At 32.9% G+C, this 20724-nt stretch overlaps 1 protein-coding gene across 2 annotated transcripts; it reads right to left on the bottom strand.

The window, feature by feature from the left end:
* Nucleotides 1-4369: 4369 nt before the first annotated feature.
* LOC126744442 (T-complex protein 11-like protein 1) lies at nt 4370-20468 on the bottom strand. 2 transcript variants are annotated; one of them, XM_050451866.1, is made up of 11 exons: nt 20332-20468; nt 19955-20258; nt 15690-15725; nt 14813-15086; nt 13382-13525; nt 13210-13329; nt 12788-12911; nt 6284-6431; nt 5980-6220; nt 5796-5925; nt 4370-4790 (listed from the first exon to the last, which is right to left on the bottom strand). In XM_050451866.1, the coding sequence occupies exons 2-11, from the start codon at nt 20068-20070 to the stop codon at nt 4588-4590; spliced, it is 1536 nt and encodes a 511-aa protein (XP_050307823.1). In that variant the 5' UTR covers nt 20071-20258; nt 20332-20468; the 3' UTR covers nt 4370-4587. The 2 variants fall into 2 exon arrangements, with proteins under 2 accessions (XP_050307823.1, XP_050307825.1); XM_050451868.1 differs by lacking the exon at nt 15690-15725.
* Nucleotides 20469-20724: the final 256 nt, after the last annotated feature.

The raw sequence follows: 20724 nt of genomic DNA, 5'->3' as shown, positions 1-20724 counted from the left end.
TAAGAAAAGCCATTAATATAAATAATAATATTATATTTAATTTATTTTAGCCTCGGAAAGTCCGCTCTGGGAATCACTTCCCAGTGCTTTAGTTTCCATTTTTCCAAAGTTGATTGATTTCAAAAGCAGGAACGAAAAACTCAAAATCTACAGCATCTATATAATTTAAATAACGGTTACATATGTTTCACCCGGTTAGGGCATCATCAGACCTTAAAAAATTATTAATTTAAAATAAAATTACAATAAAAAATAAGGTTTTCCCTTACCAAAAATAGGACGATACACATACACGTAAACGAACCCTAATTGTATACAAACAAAACATTCCAAATAGGTACAAAGATTAAAAATTTTATAATTAATACACATTGTGACATCTACAATAACAAAACACATTAATTTACTAGAGTGAAGTTAAGTTAGTTGCAAATTTTTATATTCTGATGGTGCGGAGTTCTATAGTTGGTTATTGGATGGCGCTGCGTCTGTAGCAATGGTACTCGTTGTAGGCGATGGAGATGTACAGTTAATATTGTTAAAAATAAAATGATTCTGTCCCGTAATTTTGTCGTTCACACATACAAAATCGGGACTTTTTATGGCTTTATTAATCTCCATCGTCTCTAAGAGATCGAGCTTTCTACCTTTATCACGTTTATGTAGAATTCTGATATTTTCTTCGGGCGGGAAAGTGTGTCTATTTTCTAATAAGTGGTTGGCAAAAGTTGACTTGCTCACTACAATATCGGTGTTAATATGTTTATCAAACTGGAATTTATGTTCTTTAATACGCATTGCTACTTTCCTGCCAGATTGTCCAATGTACACTGCGGGGCCTTCAACGCATTTAATTTCATATATCCCCGATGAAGTGAGCGGGTCCACCTTATCCTTAACAATATGACTTTTAAGTGTGTTACTAGTTTTAAATGAGGTAATTACATTATATTTTTGGAAAAAACGGCCCAAGATATCAGAGATTGTACCAAAATATGTCAAAGATTTGTAGGTAACATTAGCTTTAATATTTGTTTGAATAAAATTAAATGAAAGCTTATATTTATTAACAAATTTATTGTATAATTTATGAATAGATTTTAACGAAAAAGAATTGTTTAAGGCAATTTGTTTGATAATATTAAGTTCTTTATTAAAGGCGTCCCTGGAAAGTGGGATGTTGAATAATCTATAAAACAGAGAATTAAAGCTAGCAAATTTGTGGGTTGTAGGTGAATTTGAATGGAATTGTATGATGTTGTCTGTCGTACTGGTTTTTCTGAAAATTTCAAACTCAATAGAATTGTTGTTCCTTTTTAAGAGGAGATCTAAGAAAGGCAAGCACTGATTGTTTTCATGTTCAACTATTTTAGGGTGGAGGCCATTCACAAAGATTAGAAATTCTCTGAGCTTCTCGCTTCCTCCTAAAGTCAATTCCATTATTCTAACATTCTTGCACAACATTAGTGGTAATACGAAAATTTAAATTATCTCCTATTCAAATCTTACGCCCCGCAAGTTTCTTAGTTAATTGTTTTAAACCAGTCTTCCAAAAAATGTCAGTCAATCCATAGCTACTCAAGCATCTATTATGTTTTGCTTCTTCAATTCCCGCCTCTGTTCAACCATCATAGGAATGTTTTGACTTGTATACAATAGATGGATGCAGTAATGTTCCATCATCGGCAATGGAAAACATAGTTGTGCTGGTTTTTGAGTTTTTCGTCCCAGGATTATCAACAAAGTTCATCTCATCATATATACACTATAACTAATAGCAATCATTATAACTAATAGCATTTTGGGCTAAAAACATCTTTCAACGTGACCTGTAAAATTTGAAAATATTTTTGAATATCATAAGTTAATGAACATCTAATACACATTTTATATATTAGTCTATGAAACTTTTGAACTAGTCCATCCCTGGCGACATATTATCTATAACCCTTAATTAGAGTCCCGAAGACTCATACTGAAATTTTAATCGCTCGTGACCCCCACTCTTTTGCGCCTAATCCGCCGTGCGTTACAGAACCTTTCTGCAGTCAGATCCCGATGGCAAATTTACTTGGCCCAAGTAGGGTGAATCCATTAGATGATAATTACGAAACCGTTGTTAGTACCTGGCTAAGGGAGTTGGAAGCTTTAGACGAAAATGATGATGATGCTGGTACTCAGCCACAAGAACATGTACTAGAAGAGCTGCTATCAGATGTTGATGATGGTGATTATATTGAAAGTGAACATCAAACAGAATCAGAAATGTCCAATGATTCAGATCCAGAATTAGAGGAGCCCGATCCTTCAATCATCGAAACACCATCGAATACTTATTATTATGGTAAGAACAGGTTCAAGTGGTCTTCCAAACCTCCAACACGAAATATTAGAACTTTAGCGCATAATATAATTCGTCTTCCTTGTAATAAACCAGCCGTTGCTCAAGAAAATCCATTTAGCCCATTGGAGTCTTTTCAACACATTTTTGATCTACGTATGATGGATATTGTTCTAAAATGGACTAACAAAAAATAAGATCAAAATATGTTGGGGATTACAATTTTAGAGAATGCAATATTATGAGCTGAAGGCTCTTTTTCCCTTCTTTTCTATAGTGCAGTGTTCAAGTCTAATCGCGAAAGTATACTTTCCTATTTGCTACAGATGGCGTGAAATCTTTAGAGCCTCTATGTCAATAAAAAGATTCTGTACATTACTGGTCTAACTGGTCGCATTACGATTTAAAGATTTTGAGAACCGAGAAGCACGCAAAATTGAAGATCCAGGATGCGCTATTTCAGAAGTCTTGGATTTATTCAATGAAAATTCTCAAAAGTGCTATAGTATTGGCGCCAATGCGACAGTTGATGAAATGCTTATTGCATTTAGAGGTAGATGCAAATTTATAATGTATATGCCTAGCAAACCCGCCAAATATGGCCTCAAAATGCAATGCTTAGCAGATTCTAGGACTCATTACATTTGTAATACCTATTTGTATACTGGAAAAGGTTCTGATGCAAGCAAGTCACTTCCAGAAGACATAAGAAAGTCTATTCCCACCCAAGCGGTTTTGCGGCTTTGTAGGCCTATCTTCAACTCAAACCGCAATGTAACAACAGACAATTGGTACTCTTCAATGGAGCTACTTACTTCCCTACGAGAACGGAAACTAACTACAATTGGGACTCTAAAAAAGAATAAAGCCATAATTCCTAAAGAGTTACTTCCCAATAAAAATAGAGATGTTGGCACTGCATTATTTGGATTTACAAATCATTGTACCTTAGTAAGTTACGTCCCACAGAAAAATAAAGCGGTGGTTCTTTATTCTTCTATGCACCATAGTAATGAAATTGGCCCCAATACTGGTAAACCCATCATTATAGAAGATTACAACAATACAAAAGGAGGTGTCGATTCTGTTGACCAGAAGTGTTCGATTTACAGCTGTAGCCGCAGAACTACATATTGGCCCATGGCTATATTTTTTAGAATTTTAGCTGGTCTAAAATGCCTATATACTGCACCAAAGCCATAAAAGGGCTAATAAGGTATCCAGACTTAATTTTTTAAAAGCATTGGCTGCTAATCTTAATGAAAATAATCTTAGAAGTCGCCTATACAACACAAAGATTCCTCGCCAGCTACGAACCTCAATATCAAATATCATAGGCATAGAAGTACCAGAAGAAGTTGACTCAAGAATTGAGAAACGTCCAAGAGACCAAAGACAATATTGTACCTTATGTCATTATAAAAAAAGAACAAAAACAATGTTTTAAACCCATTTGCAATAATTGCGTACAAAGAGAATAATTTTTTTTACATGTTTAACATATGCACGTTTTTTCTTGTGATATATGTTACCAAAACTAATATTTTTTTTTATTTTTTTAGTGTATTATATGTTTGTTTTTTATAGAATATTGTAAGGTTTTTGTTTTCTTAAATTTTTTTATTTGATATAACCATAAGCATACACTTTATGTTCCTATTTTAGTAAATGCAGTGTTTTGGTTATTAGAATAAAGTTTTTTTTATATAATTGTCGTTTTATTTAACGAAAATACATATATTATAACAAAAAAAATAGTGGTTTATGATATCATCAAGAAAAATTTTTTTTTTTAGCCAATTTTAAATGTGAGTCCCCGGGACTCATAGTTTCGTTTTAAAGTTAAATTTTCGACCTATCTAATTAAGGGATAAATCACTCTTTGACAATTCTGAAATCGTTTATTATTAAATCAAAAGCGTTACTCAGATCACATTATGCCACTGCCGAAGCAATGCCATGATTGCCCCGAAATATACACTCTTTCAAGAACCATATGGGTACACAAAAATAAATACTATATTTCAATACTTGTTATAAAACTTTATATATTACTATGTTTTTTAATACAATCTTCATATTTAATTTATTCCGTGGAACTATAGTAAAAAAGTGTTATTATTGACTTTTAGCGTTATGTGTTAAGTCACGTCAAGAAGTTAATCATATATTCTCTACCACAATATACTTAAAAATTATGTTATAATGTGAACCCACTAAAATTAGAGTGGCTATGAAAAAATTAATTAGGTAGGTTTCGGTAATGCACCGGCAACGATGTCGAAGTAGTAAATGCAGAATACGGTGTTGTTGTGCGAAACTATTCTCAGAAATTGACCGGCAATTTCGGTTAGTTCCCTTTGGAACGCTGTAAGGCCCGTCGGTACTTTTTGGGGCGCTGCTGTCGACGATTCAATAATATCTAAGTAGAAGTCTTTTATTCTTTGTTCTGAAATAAAATTAAGTATATTAGTATAAAATCTTCTTTTTATCTGTTAATTGCCAACAAGGAACAAAATATCAACAAGTAGATAAAACCATTGCACTGAAGATCCAGCCAAAAAAGCAGTAAATTCCAAAAGAAATTCTCTGTTCTGCATATTTGTTTTATATTCTGAAACTCGATTTTCAAACCTTACCTTATAGTTTGCATTAAATAGAACTCTCTTTTAGTCTTTTTTTAAACGATCTTAAATTCTTAAACTTGTCCAAACACTTTCATTTTCTTTAGAAATGGTTAGAACGCTTCAATTTCTCCAGTGGCCAGTACAATCACATCGAAAACTTGTGGAAAGAGTTCGAACGTCAAATCCGCACTAAAAAGTATCGTTTTTGACTTTTCGAAAAAGTCTTGCTTGGACATTTCCAAATAATTTTTGGTTAATCAAATATACTGGAACAAATATTCCAATTACTATTCGTCAAGACGTATAATCAATGTTAAATTAAGATAATAATCCTCAACAAAGGAATCTTTCAGAAACACTAAAATCAAAGTTTAGATACTGTTAGCCAGCCTCACAGATCTTGAAGAGTACAAGTCATAATTATAGTGGTAATCTCCAGGAATATTTGGTTGAACCTATTTCAACTTATGGATATGATCATGTACAATACAATAGACGGATTGCTGAAATATTTCTAGAGTCTCTTGTAGATCTCTCCCTAATTTCCAAAATATGGAATCCAAACAGCCACATTTAAGATTTGGAATCTTTCGGACAGATAGCTGCTAATCCACCTCTATAAACTGCCGCCCACTCCAGCCATCTTTTAATATTCCAACGCCTTGGCAAAGTCAGTATAGATAACTTTTGTTGTGCTAATAAGGTAAATTATACTTGCTGAGGTAAATTTTGCTTTTAATAATTAAGGATTCTATAATTTAATAGCAATTGCTTTACTTTGATTCGGTAATTCATAATATATTAATATATACAAAGCAAATACTTACTAACTATTCCTCGTACTTTATGTTCTTCATTTCCTATATTGATTATCAATTCCTTGAGCGCGGACTCATTGTTCGGTCCAATAGCATGAATATCGTATTTTTCCTGTGCTTGCTTAACATCACTAAGAACCTAAAAGTACCAAATTCAGCAAGAAATACTAAAACCTCACTATGATGTTTAGACCTGCTCAGCTACGTTCGGCAGTGCATCTTTCAAATCTTGGTTATTTTTAACGTTCTGGAAAAGAATCGAAATGTGCTCCTTCAGTGATTGCTTAAATGAGCTAATAGTTTGGAGATCTGCACCGGCGTTACTTAAAGTCACCAATAGTATGGTGGCGATCGCCACTAATCTGAATGTGCGCACTTGGAGATCATACAGTCGATCTTCGTCTAAGATAAACGTTTCAGGATAAGGCTTGCTCCTAGAATATGATTTTTTTTATTGTGAAAACCTTTTTAGTTCAAAAACAAGGTGAGTTAAGTACCTATCCCAGTCCAGTAAATCTATACACGCAGAAGTAAATACTTTCTTGCAACAGTCTCTAATAAATTTCTCATAGTCCACCTTACTAGGCACTCTTTCGTCAGTCTTGAGATGTTTCAGTAACCATTTTCTAGTATGTTGCAGTCCATCTAAAATTTTTAGAAAAATTGATACTGTATGATTATTTATTATAGTTTTCGATGTAGTTATTTCTACTGGTCATAAAGAAACACTTGAATAAGGGAAGTTTTAGGCAACTATGTTCGACATTAATTTATTAGTGCTTCTAGATGTGTAAACGTTTGAAAAAATTCGAAATGATCAAATATCTAAATGTGTTTGCAGCTAAAGTTTCTCAGGTCAGATATTTCGGTTTTCTAGAAACCAAACGCTAATTATTCACTACACTGGATTTTGGAACTATAGGACAAAGAGCCAAATTCCATGAACCAAGTATTGAACTTCAATTGGAAAATTGACTTGAAAATGAAACATCCGTGTATTAGTGAAATACAATTTTTATGTATATAGTTTGAAAATCAGTAAGAAAGTAACATCTATTATCATATCTCTCACAGATATATTTATATGAATTAAAGCAAATAATTCAGGAGAATAAAAATAATTTTGTAGATAAAAGTTGGTTATATATACTTAAAGTTGTTTTTCCTTCTAGCACTCAATGTTTTAAAGTTAAGCACATTCAATATATTATTACAATCAAGTATTTGAGTACAGATATTAAATTTGCGCAGCAATTGCTATGCTACATTGGCTCTAGGGAGTTTATTTCACTGCAAAATAGGCTGACCAAGTCAATGACACAATGCTGGTTGTCATGACAGAGATCCAACTATTTTTGGGTTTGGCCAATGTTAAAAGTATGACAGTAATTCATTGCCATTTAATGTGTCTAAGACAAATATTTTAAATTTTGTTGTAACTGATGAATTTGTTCAGGTACACAAGATTAGTATCGTTAGAACAACGTAGCACAATGAATTCTATAATTGGTACACGAGCATTTGTTAGGGGTGTATGGTCAAGTACGGAAAAAAGAGCGACAAAAGGTCATTCTTCATCTTGAATGCAATATTTTAGTTCTTGAGTTCTTATCGAATGTCTAAAACAAAGCTTTTTGCATCATACCTCTAATTCTCTATGTGATACTGACTGTTTGACGCCTAAGTACAGAAAAAGTAGGGATTTAATCCGACAATAATTGTTTTCTATAAATGTTGTACAAAATTATTATTATAACCCTTAGTAATTTGAACCAATTAAATTAATTTCGAAACCCTATGGTAGTTTCTGATCTGAATTTTTCAACTTTATATATTCGAAAAAAACATGCAAAACTGACCATTTGATGTAGAACTTAGCAAAAATCATTTTTATCTTGCAGCTACGTTCTCATTTTCAATGTGTGTCTGTGGTTTCCGACTCCTGAATAAATAAGTAATAAAATGAGCAAAGTGGTGTAAGAATAACGATTTTTCAATTTTTATCTGCATTTTTTTGTAACTTGTATTTTTATCCCAGTAGTATAGAAAGGCTGTCAGATGTAGTAAGACTGCACGGATATACAATTTTATGTTCAGAAACATGCCAACATGCTTTTAATGGTGACGAAAATGATAATAAGACATATAGAGAGCAAATAGAGGACATCAATGAAGGACAGATTTATCGAAAGACTAAGGTGATCTAGACAGGTGTTTGAAAATGACGTTTCAGGAGCTTTAAATGGAAGTCTGTAGGGGTACCTAATACTAGTAGACCAGAAGTTGATATGAAAATTAACGAATTGTCTCTTCTAAATGTACACTATATGTATATGCCGTATCTTTCACGGGAGTTTTTTAATACCATCGTCACAAATGAGGCTGTACCTCAAAAAGTAAATAAGTAGAGTATTTTTAGTAAGATTCTTGTACTAAGGGATCTGACAGAGACAGTCTTGGATTTGAATAGATCTTTGACCATCAGGACAGCTATTAGTTAACAGTTATCATATTGTAATTTGTAAAACCAAATGCTAAGCAGGAGCAAGTACTGGAGAACCTTACTGCAGTAAATTGGATTGGAATTTACAGCTAAGGATTTTTTTAATATTGGGATGCGGCACTAATGGCTAGTTTAGTGGTAATTATCCCAAAATGGCACATATTAATAAAAAAATTAAAGAATATCTGCATACAAACAATTAATTTTTATGTTGTAATAACAAAAACATTAAAAAGTCAACATTTTCAGAGCCTAAACGGCATATTAGAAATAAGATTTAAAAAAACTAAAAATTTACCGTCAGAATTGCAGGGGTTTAAAAACAAAGTCGGAAGTACTAAAATTGCATTTAGTCAATCACAGTGATAGTGATGTAATTGCACTAACAGAGACATGGTTAAACTGTTCTGTCAATAACCAGGAATTTAATGTGCACAGAATAATGTTTAGAAAGGACAGAGATAGAACACTTACAGGTAAAAAATAAGGTGGGGATGCTTCATTGACTTTAAATAATAAATTTGTAGCAGTTCAATGTGACATATTCAATAATGATGTTGAGGCTTTGCGTACTTTGTAAATATTAGCTTTACCCAAAGAGAATGTCGTCGTTGTCTACTTTGTACCTGGATGTAGTATTGACGTTATCACAGATTTTATAATTGTATTGACACAAACCTTTTAGATAGTGCATCTTTAATTTTAGGGATTTTTTTTGCCAATTTGTAGATTAATGAAGTATATAATATCTTATAATGTTATGTTCGACCTAGTTATAATAAGCCTCCGTTGGCAGAGCCCTTTGGTGAGATCTGTTGATAACCCATTGTTGCCTGAGGATTAGTTCCATCATTTTTTTAAGTAATTAATCTGTAAGTAATTTTTATCAAATTCTTAATGATTTTTTTTCAAAATGAAGTAATGTGTGTGAGTTATGGAACATATAACCCCTTACTATAGTATATTTTATTCCTTAGTTTATAGAATATGATCTTTTGCATTATTATCATTTTTTACTTTAGCTAAGAAGTAATTTGTATCGTTCTAATCAGATAAATTTAAGCATTAGTAGAGTTAAGTCACAACGCTGTAACGTTCTTAAAATAATTTTTTTTAAAAAAAGCCTTTTCGTCTTTCAAATCTATAACTGGCGCAGTCGACGGAGTTCTAAGTCGAACAGTATCCGACAAAAATCGCGGAATTGGTCCGTTTTTACGGTTTATCGGCAATCGCGAACCTTGTGAATTACAAAGAGGCAGCACCCAGGAGGAAGTCAAACTTCGACCAAATCTATTGGGAGAAGAGCGTTCAGCAACGGTCCAACTTCAACCCTAGATTAGGCTTGGGAAGACAGGCATCGGTTCCTATAGGCAACGTAGTCTAAGAGAATGCAGCTTTTCATCGCTGGATTTTTGCTATTGTCCCCCAACATCAAACATGCAAGACCTGACGTAACATTTCATGACGTATCCAAGAACCCCGGACTTTTACCAATGAAATTAGGAAACTCCCAAAACATAATTGATTGGACTGGACTTTCATTTAAATTTACGACATCAATCCTATTATCAGTCAATACCTCATAATGCAAAAAACTATATACGACCTAGAAAAAAACATAGAAAACTGTTCTTTATATAAAAAAGAATATTTTAATTCATACAATTTAGCTTCAACCTTAAAAGAAAAAATAAAAAATCAAATACTTCAAATAAATCCATTCTCTCTTAAAACTCGCGAAAAAAGAGCCCTTATGGATGGACTTAATGGATTAGGCAGTATTGTCAAAAGTATAACCGGCAATTTAGATAATGAGGATGCTCAGCGCTATGATTCAGCAATAACTTCAATTATGCAAAACGAAAATAATATAAAACTTTAAATGCAAGAATAAATTACCATAATAGATAATTCTAATAAACTTTTTCAAAAACTCTCAAAAAATTTAACTTCCAATCCAAATTTTTGGAATCACAAATAAAAGAAATTCAAAAAGAGGTCCAAAGACTTAACAAAATCAGTTTTGCAGATAAGCATTTCTTTCTTTTGCAAACAATGCTATCTCATGCCACCACATTCTTACAAGAAATGTATGATGTCTTAGAAGATCTTCAAATAGCAATAACTTTTTCAAAATTAAATACCTTTCATCCATCGATCATTAGTCCAAAAGACTTATTTAAGGAAATTCAATTAATTTCTACGAGTTTAACATCCGGTAAACTCCCATTTGATCCAACTTTTAAAAATGTATTTCTTTTTGAGAAAGTCCTTAATATAAAAAGTTACGCAAAGGAAAATAAAGTCATATTTATCATCGAAATGCCGATCGTAGAGAAGAACAGTCATCTACTGTACCACCTTTATCCTCTACCTACACCTTCAAAAACCTTCCACGATGTAATATTTCCGCAAACCAAATACCTAATCCTTAATGAGCTGAAGTATGCAAAATCCAACCAACCATGCAGGAAGATCACCACCAACGAATACGTTTGCCAAGACTTTAACCCCTTGCCTATAGACGAAGATGCATCTTGCGAAGTACAGATGCTAAAATTCAGAGAATCAATATCCCAATGCCAGCAGACGTAAATCCAAATTACCACCAACAAAGCAGAAAAACTGGAAGAAGGAAAATGGATGCTAATCGTACCTCGACCTCTTGCAGCTATCCAGACTTGTGGTTCCAATAAAGACAATATCCCATTAAATGGCACCTACATCGTAGAACTGGATTCTACTTGTGAACTTCGTGTCGGAAACATTGTCATCAAAAATTACAAGGATCCAGAAACCCATTACAAAAACATCGAACTACCTCAAATCAACCTATCACCGCCTAGCAATGAAGCTACACCAATTCTCTTCAATAATTTGGAATTAAGCTCACTGGACCTAAATGAAGCCAAACATCTTCATAAATCCATCGAGATTCAGCATCAAAGACTTGACCGGGCCCTGAACCAACCTGCATACTACCACAGAACCAGCATTTATACTGTATTACTTTATATTCTGCTAGTATCAATTAGCTACTTTATGGTGCAGAAATTCCTGATGCCAAGACGAATCTATGACGAAATCCTGCTCAGAAATCGTCATATAACCACCTCACCACTCCTATACCATCCGTAAGCTCGTTTCTTAGGAGGGAGGAGTTATGGAACATATAACCCCTTACTATAGTATATTTTATTCCTTAGTTTATAGAATATGATCTTTTGCATTATTATCATTTTTTACTTTAGCTAAGAAGTAATTTGTATCGTTCTAATCAGATAAATTTAAGCATTAGTAGAGTTTAGTCACAACGCTGTAACGTTCTTAAAAAAAAAGCCTTTTCGTCTTTCAAATCTATAACTTGTGCACTACTACAGTATTGCATTGCTAGTATTTCTATCTATCTTATGTATAAAACGTGTAACATTACATACAGCTTACTTCAGCAAATTTTCCAAAAACTTAGTTTTTTTTAAAAATAAAAAATATTACTTGTGATACATAAAAAGGGAATTTTGCAAAGATTTTAAAAAAGCAAAAACCAAATATGGCGGCTATAAGAAAAAATAAAGTTGATGATTGGCAAAAGACGAAATGTCGTATTAAAAAATCTAAAAACACCATCATGTAAGACGAAAAAAGTGGCAATGCAAAATCAATTTTCAAAAATTTCGTATTTTTTCGAATATCTTCGGAACCATTCGGAATTTTTGATTTTAGTTAGCTCAACTTTACCCCAATTTAACCATCTTCGTATTTCTTATAGATTCCGAGATCCAGTAGTGTGCACAATTAAAGGACTGTATGCATCAGATAAGACTTGAGGGACACAGTAGACTATAAACTGGCATTTACAGATAACATTATTGAGTTGGTTAGTAAGGCATATAAAATATGGGATTTATTGGCAGATCCACTGGTGTTACCGGTGCTGGAGTATGGTTGCATTATATGGACTCCACAATATGATATATGCACTAAAACTATAAATTCTTAACATACATGTTTTTTAAAACGCATAGTTATTATCTAAACCAAGATATATGTACAAAATTTTTGACCAATAAAATTTATTCTTCAGAAATACTTTTAATGCTTCCATTCCTTTTCAATACCATAATCTAGACAAAGAAAGACTTTTAACTTGGATTTTTATGGGACATTTTAAGGGTTCACCATTTTTAAATAATGCAATTTTTAAATATTCATGTTAGTAGTGACTTAGACTTAGATTTTAGTAACTTGCAAAGGTCTCAAAACTGGTAAATGGCAGATTGTTTACTTCTCAAGAGCAAGCTTTGGAGGTATAGTTTGTATTTTTTTTTTCTAGATAGTTGGGTTGTTTTGATTGGCTGTATAGGTAAATGGGGTGTTTTCAATAGTATTGACTTCTACTTGAATTTTTAGTACTATTGGAATTGTAATATTAGTTATTAAAATTGTATCTGTAATTGGGCTTTTTAAATAAATAAAAACTCAAATTTTGGGTACCTACCTGCTTGAACAGCAAGATACGATGAAAACTTTTCCCTTTCCAACTCCACACTGTGATTTATAATGTCTGGTTTAATAACTTGGAGGGTAAAGTTCGCCATATCCAAATGCATCAGTTCTAATAACTGTGGAAAAATATAATTTATAAAATAAATAACTTCAACTTCAAAGAATATCCAAGATGTTAAGGATTTATAGTATTAGTTTTATAGAAAGTTTTAACAATTTTTATAAGGTTTTGATATAAAGCTGAAGCAACTCTTCAAGAATTTCCTGAGTATAGGCGAAGCTATTAGAATAAACTATTACTAAAACAATGATTTCTTTGTGAATCAACAACATATATTTGTCATAACCATTAGTTTCACTATTTAAACGTAGCAATCTACCACTACGAATAATAAAAATTCTTATTAAACAAACCTCTAAGATCCCTTTATAAACTTCGACAATATCGGTCATCTCCCTGAGCTGTTGGATTTTCTCGTCTCTAACTTCCGCACACATCCTGGCCATTATAGAAATAACATAACTGGCGTAATACTATAAAACAGCATATTAAAAATATAGTAATTAGTTAAACGAATTTACCTACGGAAAAGTCAAGAATTCCCTTTTCAGCTTGCTGCTTGATAAGAGGAATATCTAAAACTTCAGAGATTTGCTGCTTGATTTTCGTGTGCTGAGGGAGAAGTAGATCAAACAGTCCTTGTTTTACTTCTTCTAATAGTACAAAAGCCTTAAAAAAAATTGTGTGTAATGTGTAATAAGGAAATTTAATAAAGCAAAACAAAGAAACAACATTTCTTATTTAAGAGCACTGACCTCTTCAGTTTGCATGACTAATAAAGAGCCAGACGCATGCAGAACCCGGTCTATCCTTAAAAGGACAGTGTAAGGTCGTTTCCGATTTGAATGACTGATCCTCGAGAAAACTGTATAATGCAATAGCAATTAAAATTGCAGTCTCTTTGTTTTATTAAGTTCCCTTGTATCCCCCTTTTTAAAATGTAGGATTTATGCAGGGCATTTTAATTGTAAATACCCGATTATACTGTAATTTTTTTATATGTTAAATCTTTGTATTTAAATTAAATAAACAGTTCACAACTTCAAAATGAAAACTGCTTAAAACTAAATGATTATTACATATTTCGAAAATTTTAACAAGAGACTTTCTCTAATACGTCAAAGTCAAAGATGCTTTATTGTTCAAGAAAAAGTAATTTATCCTTACAAAGCAACTTAAAGAGTACTATACTAGATTAAGTACAAGGTACTTTAATGTAATAAAAGACTAGGTATAAGTAAAAGTCAAAATAAACAATAAAGGTCATAAAACAACATAAAAACAGTTACATTAACGATTAAAAAATGGGGAAGTCTTTATCTCCAAGAAAAATGCAGGTAGGTCACTTAGGTAAATGTATTCTGCATTTCGGCTATATAATCGTAAAAATAAATAAACTAAAAAAAGAACAGCAAAACATGTAGTGTATAAGAGATGCAGACAAATACCATAACACCCTAATAGTAATGATCTCCAAAAAATTCATTTAGGCTGTATTATGTTTTACCAAGTAAAAGTTTTTTTAAGCTATTTCGAAACTGCTTTAATGTTGATACAGATTTTTTTGAATGTTTATAACACCATATATAAAAGATCACCTAATCGATTTACTTGTTGGAATGGGTAAGGGGACATCATTATAGTATATATAGATAATTTTGGGAATTAGATCTAGTCTTAAAGATCAATGATGCTGTTTCCAAGATATAAAGGGATGGCAGAGTAAAAATGTTAAGATCTAAAAGGAATTGCCTACAAGAAGTTCAATATTGGCAACAGAGTGTGCACTCAGCTTTTTTTTGTAAAAAAGAATCATGTTGTGGAGATATTGTGAGCCCCAAAAGGAAGATCCATACCATATCGTAGATGCGATTCAATGAGTGAGTAGTAGACCACAGATACTCTTTGAGACTTTTCTATTTTATTAAGTTAAATGTCACATAACTACTAAATTACCTGGTTATAGCAAGGGGGGTCACTATTCAACTCTTGCCTCAAGATATCCCAAAAGGCTTTGTGCATAGTGTCCTTTATAACTTTTTGAACAGTGTTGGGTTCGGGATCGGGTTTCTCCAGACGGAAGTTTTCATCGACCACTATCTGGTGGATCAAGTTCATGTCTCGCATTCCATTGGCTGCCTGCATTATCTCTTCTAACGACACAAATTTTGGGGGCGATGCTGCAGTCATTCCGCTAGCTACCATAAAGGTTTGTGAAGTGGTTCTTTGCCTTGAAAATTTTATTAAATTAAATTATTGTGTTTGTTCGTTACTAGCACAACCCAAATTAAATGGTTTTAATTTAATTAGCATTAAATATAGTCACACTAAAATGTAAAAAAAGTGTAGAAAGGAAGCATGGAGTGCTTTTTTACCTTTGCACATAGAAAGATGTATTTTTGTTCTTTTTTCATTATTTAAATCAAAAAGGGTCAATTGTTATACTGACAGGCTCAAGTTATGCTTTTAAAATCAGTTGATTTAAAATTATGCCTATATAGCCCACACATATACATAAGTTGTAGCCAACCAACTATGTAAAAAGTAGTTAATTCCTCTGTTTAAACACACATTAAATAATAGTAATAATTCAAATAATATATTGTAACAGCAATAAACACCAGAGACATTAAAACTAAATTAACCACAATTTGTACATAGTTTTCTTTCGAGAGCTCTCACCTATCACAAAACTACTTCAGAATTTTAAATTTATTGTTCCCTCTCTTACTCATGATTTGTTTAAACAATCGAAAACATTGTCTTTTGTCGACTGTTGTCTATTGGTTTTAATGTCTTTGATAGAAACACAAAAAAACACGCCACACCCTACCTTTCAATACTGTTTGTGACAAGGAATATCTGAAATCTGTAAATAGAAATAACTTTTTTAATAAATCTAAATAAAGAAATTTTGAAAAAGTGAAGTGATTACTGAAGATTATTCATTCAATTATTGATCTAATATAACTGTGTTAGTTTTTTTTTATGTTAGGTGTTTTGTGTATGTTATGGTTTGATGATGGTTTCTCTAGTCAGGCGAAACATGTAACCTTTGTCGTTTTATTAAATATTTCTGTGATGCTGTAGATTTTGTGCTTTTGCCTTTTATAAAAAGGTAAACGTATGACCAGCATCTTTGGGAAAATGCATGAGTTTTTCGAGATAACTGTGGTAGTCCAGAGGGTGAAGAATCAAGCAATGTAGTAATTAAAATTATTTAAGAAGAATTTCCACTGGATATATTAGGGATTGCCGCCCTTTCTCCCTCCCTCAAACTTTGAGCTACTGATGTCATTTTAAAAACAAAAATTAAATTTTAGGATATTTTCAAGTTCAAAAGTAGCTTTATTATCATTAACAAAGTTGTTAACAAAGCCATCCTAAACCAATATATTCAAAAGCAGACTTTCATAATTTAATGAAATATGTCTATAAAAAAATGTATACAAATTAACAATGCCACTACAAAACTGGTTATAGCAATAAATAAATAAAGAAAAGCCAACAACTATTCAGGTCACTTTTATATATGAATAACACTTTTTTTAAAGCTCTTTTACATCGACTGAGGCAATGTGAGGTTCTTATTTAAATAGGAATGTGATTAAATATTTTCTTACTACTCATATAAACAAAATAATTTTTAACTTGTTGAGTGTGTGGAATAGGTAACCGGAGGCTGTTTGTCCGCTGTGTCCCATAAGAACTATAATTTCATGAGTGTTTTTTTTTAACCATAGTAGCTGTTTGCAAAATGTATAAAGAACACAGTGTTAAAATGTTATAACTAACAAAAATGAGTTACTTGCTTTACACAGGCCTAAAATTGCTCTTTTCTGTAATCCAGAAAAGTGAGTTGAACGGGGACGGAGCACATGAGCCCTAAAAACAAATCCCATAACTCAGATGATATTCTGCTAGCGCATAATTTTTTGCTATGGCAAAATCCAAGTTTTTAGAGATAACTGTCAATGCATAGCAACCAGAAGAAACCTCATTACACACCCTATTAATATGTTCTTGATATCTAGGGTCAGTATCAATTGTTATACCTAAAAACTGGGCAATTGATGTCTGTTTCAGAATCAGATCATAATTCATGCTAACATTATCTATGTGGGATGATCTAGTATTGGTAGTGTACTTGGGCCCCTTGTTTTTACAGTATTTATTTGTAATTTAAGTGCGAAAATCTTCATTTCCTAATGATACAACAGCTGTTATTTCTATTCAAATTCAATAAACTTACAATGTAAAGTCCAGCCATGTCCAACTAAAATTAATAATTGGTGTAGATCTAATAAACTATAATTGCTAAATTGTGTGAAAACTAAAATATATAATAAATATAGAAAGCCAAATAAGTTTGTTTTTAATTCTGAAGGCTACTTTCTGTCAGGTTCAGAATCATCTACGAGGGTGAATCAAATATGAACCGGACTTTTCTGTTTAGCGCGCCATAGGTGAAGCGAGTGGCGCGACGTCCTGATATATGCTAGATAGGGATGTCAAGAGGAGGGGAGTCAGTCGGTTTGGCGCACCGGAGTAGATGAGCTGTTAGTAGCATCATGTCTGAACAAGAGGTACACACGTCTGTTGCGCAACGCGTTATTATAAAATTTTTGTCGCGTGAGGGCGTAAAACCTTCCGAAATTTTGCGTCGACTAACTGCACAGTTCGGTAATGAAACCTTATCAAGGACTCAAGTCTACGACTGGCACAAAAAATTTTCCGATGGCCGAGAGGTAGTGGAAAACGAGAGCCATGCACGCCGACCCAGGACAAGCATCAATGAGGCGAACATTCGTGCGATCCGTGAGCTGATTGAAGGTGACCGCCGCCTTACATTGTGGGAAATTGCTGCACACGTCGAAATATCATACGGAAGTGCTCAATCAATCATTTCAGAAAATTTGGGTTACCGCAAAGTGTGTGCAAGATGGGTTCCTCGCCTTTTGACGGAAGATCAGAAAGCAAACCGTCTTGCCGTGTGTGAAAGGCTTTTGGCACGATTTGAACACCCGCCTTACAGTCCCGATTTGTCACCATGTGACTACCACATGTTTGGGCCACTAAAAGAAGAATTGGGAGGTTATCACTTTGACGACGACGAAGGTGTGGAAACGTTTGTGCGCAATTGGTTACTGACACGACCAGCTTCATTCTTTGATGAAGGAATTAAAAAACTTCCGATCCGGTGGGAAAAATGCGTAAATAAGAGAGGAGATTATGTAGAAAAATAACATGTGTTCAAACTTTTATTTACTGTACCAATAAAATTACTAAAACCAAAGTCCGGTTCATATTTGATTCACCCTCGTAGATTCCTAGGTATTGACAAACACTTGGACTGGTCAGAACATATTAATATTGTATGTAAAAAATGAAATAAAACTCTATCATAAAAATTTACTTGATATCAAGGAATTGATGAATGTATACTATAGCTCATTCCTCTAATGCTTTTTCGACAGTGTGCTGATTTCCTTATGGAGCCACTATTCGTATTTTTAATCAGTCACTTTTAAAAGGCAAATTCCTTTCCAAAAATCTGGAAAGCTAAAAATGTGATCAACTATCATCCAGTAGCCATAACATCTCAGATACCCAAGCTTTTCGAATCACCTGTTGCTGACTACCTAAATGCTAAATTTAAGAATATTATAGACCCTAGGCAACATGGCTTCATTCATCGAAGATCAATTGCAACCTACAACTTAATGGTGTATGAAAATGCCTTGTTGTCTGCCTTGGAAAATTGACATTTAGTTGATTCCATTTACACAGATTTTTCCAAAGCACTCGACAGGGTTCACCACTAAATTTTATTCTGGTAATTGAAGCATCATGGGTTTGATGGTGGCTTTATACAGTGGGCCATATCTTTTTTGTCAAATCAAACCCATGTTATCAAAATAAACAAAACCTTCTTAGCTAAGCCTTACACAGTTGACTGTGGAGTTCCTCAAGAAGGATATGTATGACCTCTGTTTTTTGACATTTTTATTGAAGATATTGTTCACTGCAACATTTGGGGTGTTAATAGGGGTGAGGTTTCTGTGAGACTGATCCAGTCAGACTTTAACAAGTTCTATGACTGGTGCAGCCTTAATGGAATGTTACTTAAGCATTTACAATTTTCAAGAAAGCTTGATTCTCCACATATTGAATACTTAATGGGGCTAGGATAGAGTCTGTAGACATTACTAATGCCTTGGGTGTGTTTTTTGATCCCAAACTTAACTTTGTAGAACATATTCAAAAAACCACTAATAAGGCACTTAAACTTATTAGGCTTTATTGAGAGGAACACTAGAGATTTCTTTAATATAAATGTATTGTATAAGTACATTGTAAGTGAGTCTGCTTTGACCCATTCTGGAGTTTTGTTGTACAGTGTGGTCACCTTATCATAAATGTTAAAGTGACTCTATAGAAGTAGGTAATTCAAAATAAATTTTTAAGGTATGTTGCCCAAAAACTGAGAATTCCACCAAATCAGATTTGGTATGATGACGAGAACCCTTTTAAGACTGGAAAAACTTTCAGAGAGGAGAATAAAATTTGATAGATCTCTTTAAGCTAATAATGACAGGGAACAATTTCTTATAAGCAGTGCTTATATTTTTTTAAACTGGGAATCAAGACCATCAGAATTCTTTAAATAAATAGGAAGATTGCAAACAATTAGATTTGTCTTGAAACAAAAATTAATTCAGGTATAAAAGTTGTAACCAGCAAACCAGGTTTTGTCTAAAACTTTGACACTTTGTCTCTTTGTTGGGAAACATTTTTCTTAAATGCTTTGCTCCCCACTGATCAAAATTAATAATATTTTACCCAAACCACTCTATAGGATGAATTCTCAGACACTCTTTTAAAAAAAAAATTGTATACTATAAAACCTCCATTGCATTTTACCCTACAATCCTCTTAACAAACACACAAATAAATCCTGAGAGTTTATACTTATTAATAAGTTTTTAAGTTTAAAACTGACTGATGGCCTATGTTGTGTCCAATGAGTTATTGGGATATAACAAATACTTAGATTTTATTAAAAAAAAAATTAAGAAATAAGACTTTTTAGATTACCTTTTTCCAGTAAATCCCGAAGCAGTTCCTTCATCACTTGCAACAGAACATTCACTAATGGTTCGATTTCTAGCAGGACCTCCGGTGTCCTGTGGTTGGCTTCTTTCTCCACTCATTTTTCTGTTCTATAGTAATAAATCTAAAGTATGAGATCGCTGTGTCAACCTGCAACTGAAACTGAGCAGGGTACTAAGGCAAAATGAGGTCGCTATGCTATTTTTGTTGAGCTTATACTATAGCCTGACCACATCAATTGTGCAACACAAAGAAAAATACATTCAAGGTTGCTTTGTATGAGCACTTCCTACAATGAAAAAAATTGTGTTTTATAGCGTTAAATGATGGACGATTCTTTAAAGCCAATTAAAATCGATTACCCGAATATAAAAGCGTGACTGCTAAAACTTTCACTGCAAATTTTGATGAAAATTTAGAATTTTGAAGGAAATGTTAAGTGATGAACGTCAAAATATTTTGATAATCAGCTGTTTTTGTTTATATAGCGATGTGTAATCGGGCGGCGTTGCCGGGTCGATTAGGAAATACTCCATAAAAAGCTTTAAAATATGGTATTGTATTTTGTTTTCGATGAAACAAAAAACATTCGTGGCTGTTAATTATTTTTTCTTAAAACTGAAATAAAAATTATTATCAAAACGTTTTTTTCACATTCTTTCGGCTTCTCTTTGGATTAGTAAACATAAATATTTCTCAAGATTTGGGAGGAAATCTTCGACGTGGCATCACCGTAACATGCAAAATACAAAGGT

This window comes from Anthonomus grandis, chromosome 14 (assembly GCF_022605725.1).
Source record: "Anthonomus grandis grandis chromosome 14, icAntGran1.3, whole genome shotgun sequence".
Classification (NCBI taxonomy): domain Eukaryota; kingdom Metazoa; phylum Arthropoda; class Insecta; order Coleoptera; family Curculionidae; genus Anthonomus; species Anthonomus grandis.
The sequence above is the reverse complement of the archived record's forward strand: the minus strand, read 5'-3'. Positions and strand labels throughout refer to the sequence as shown.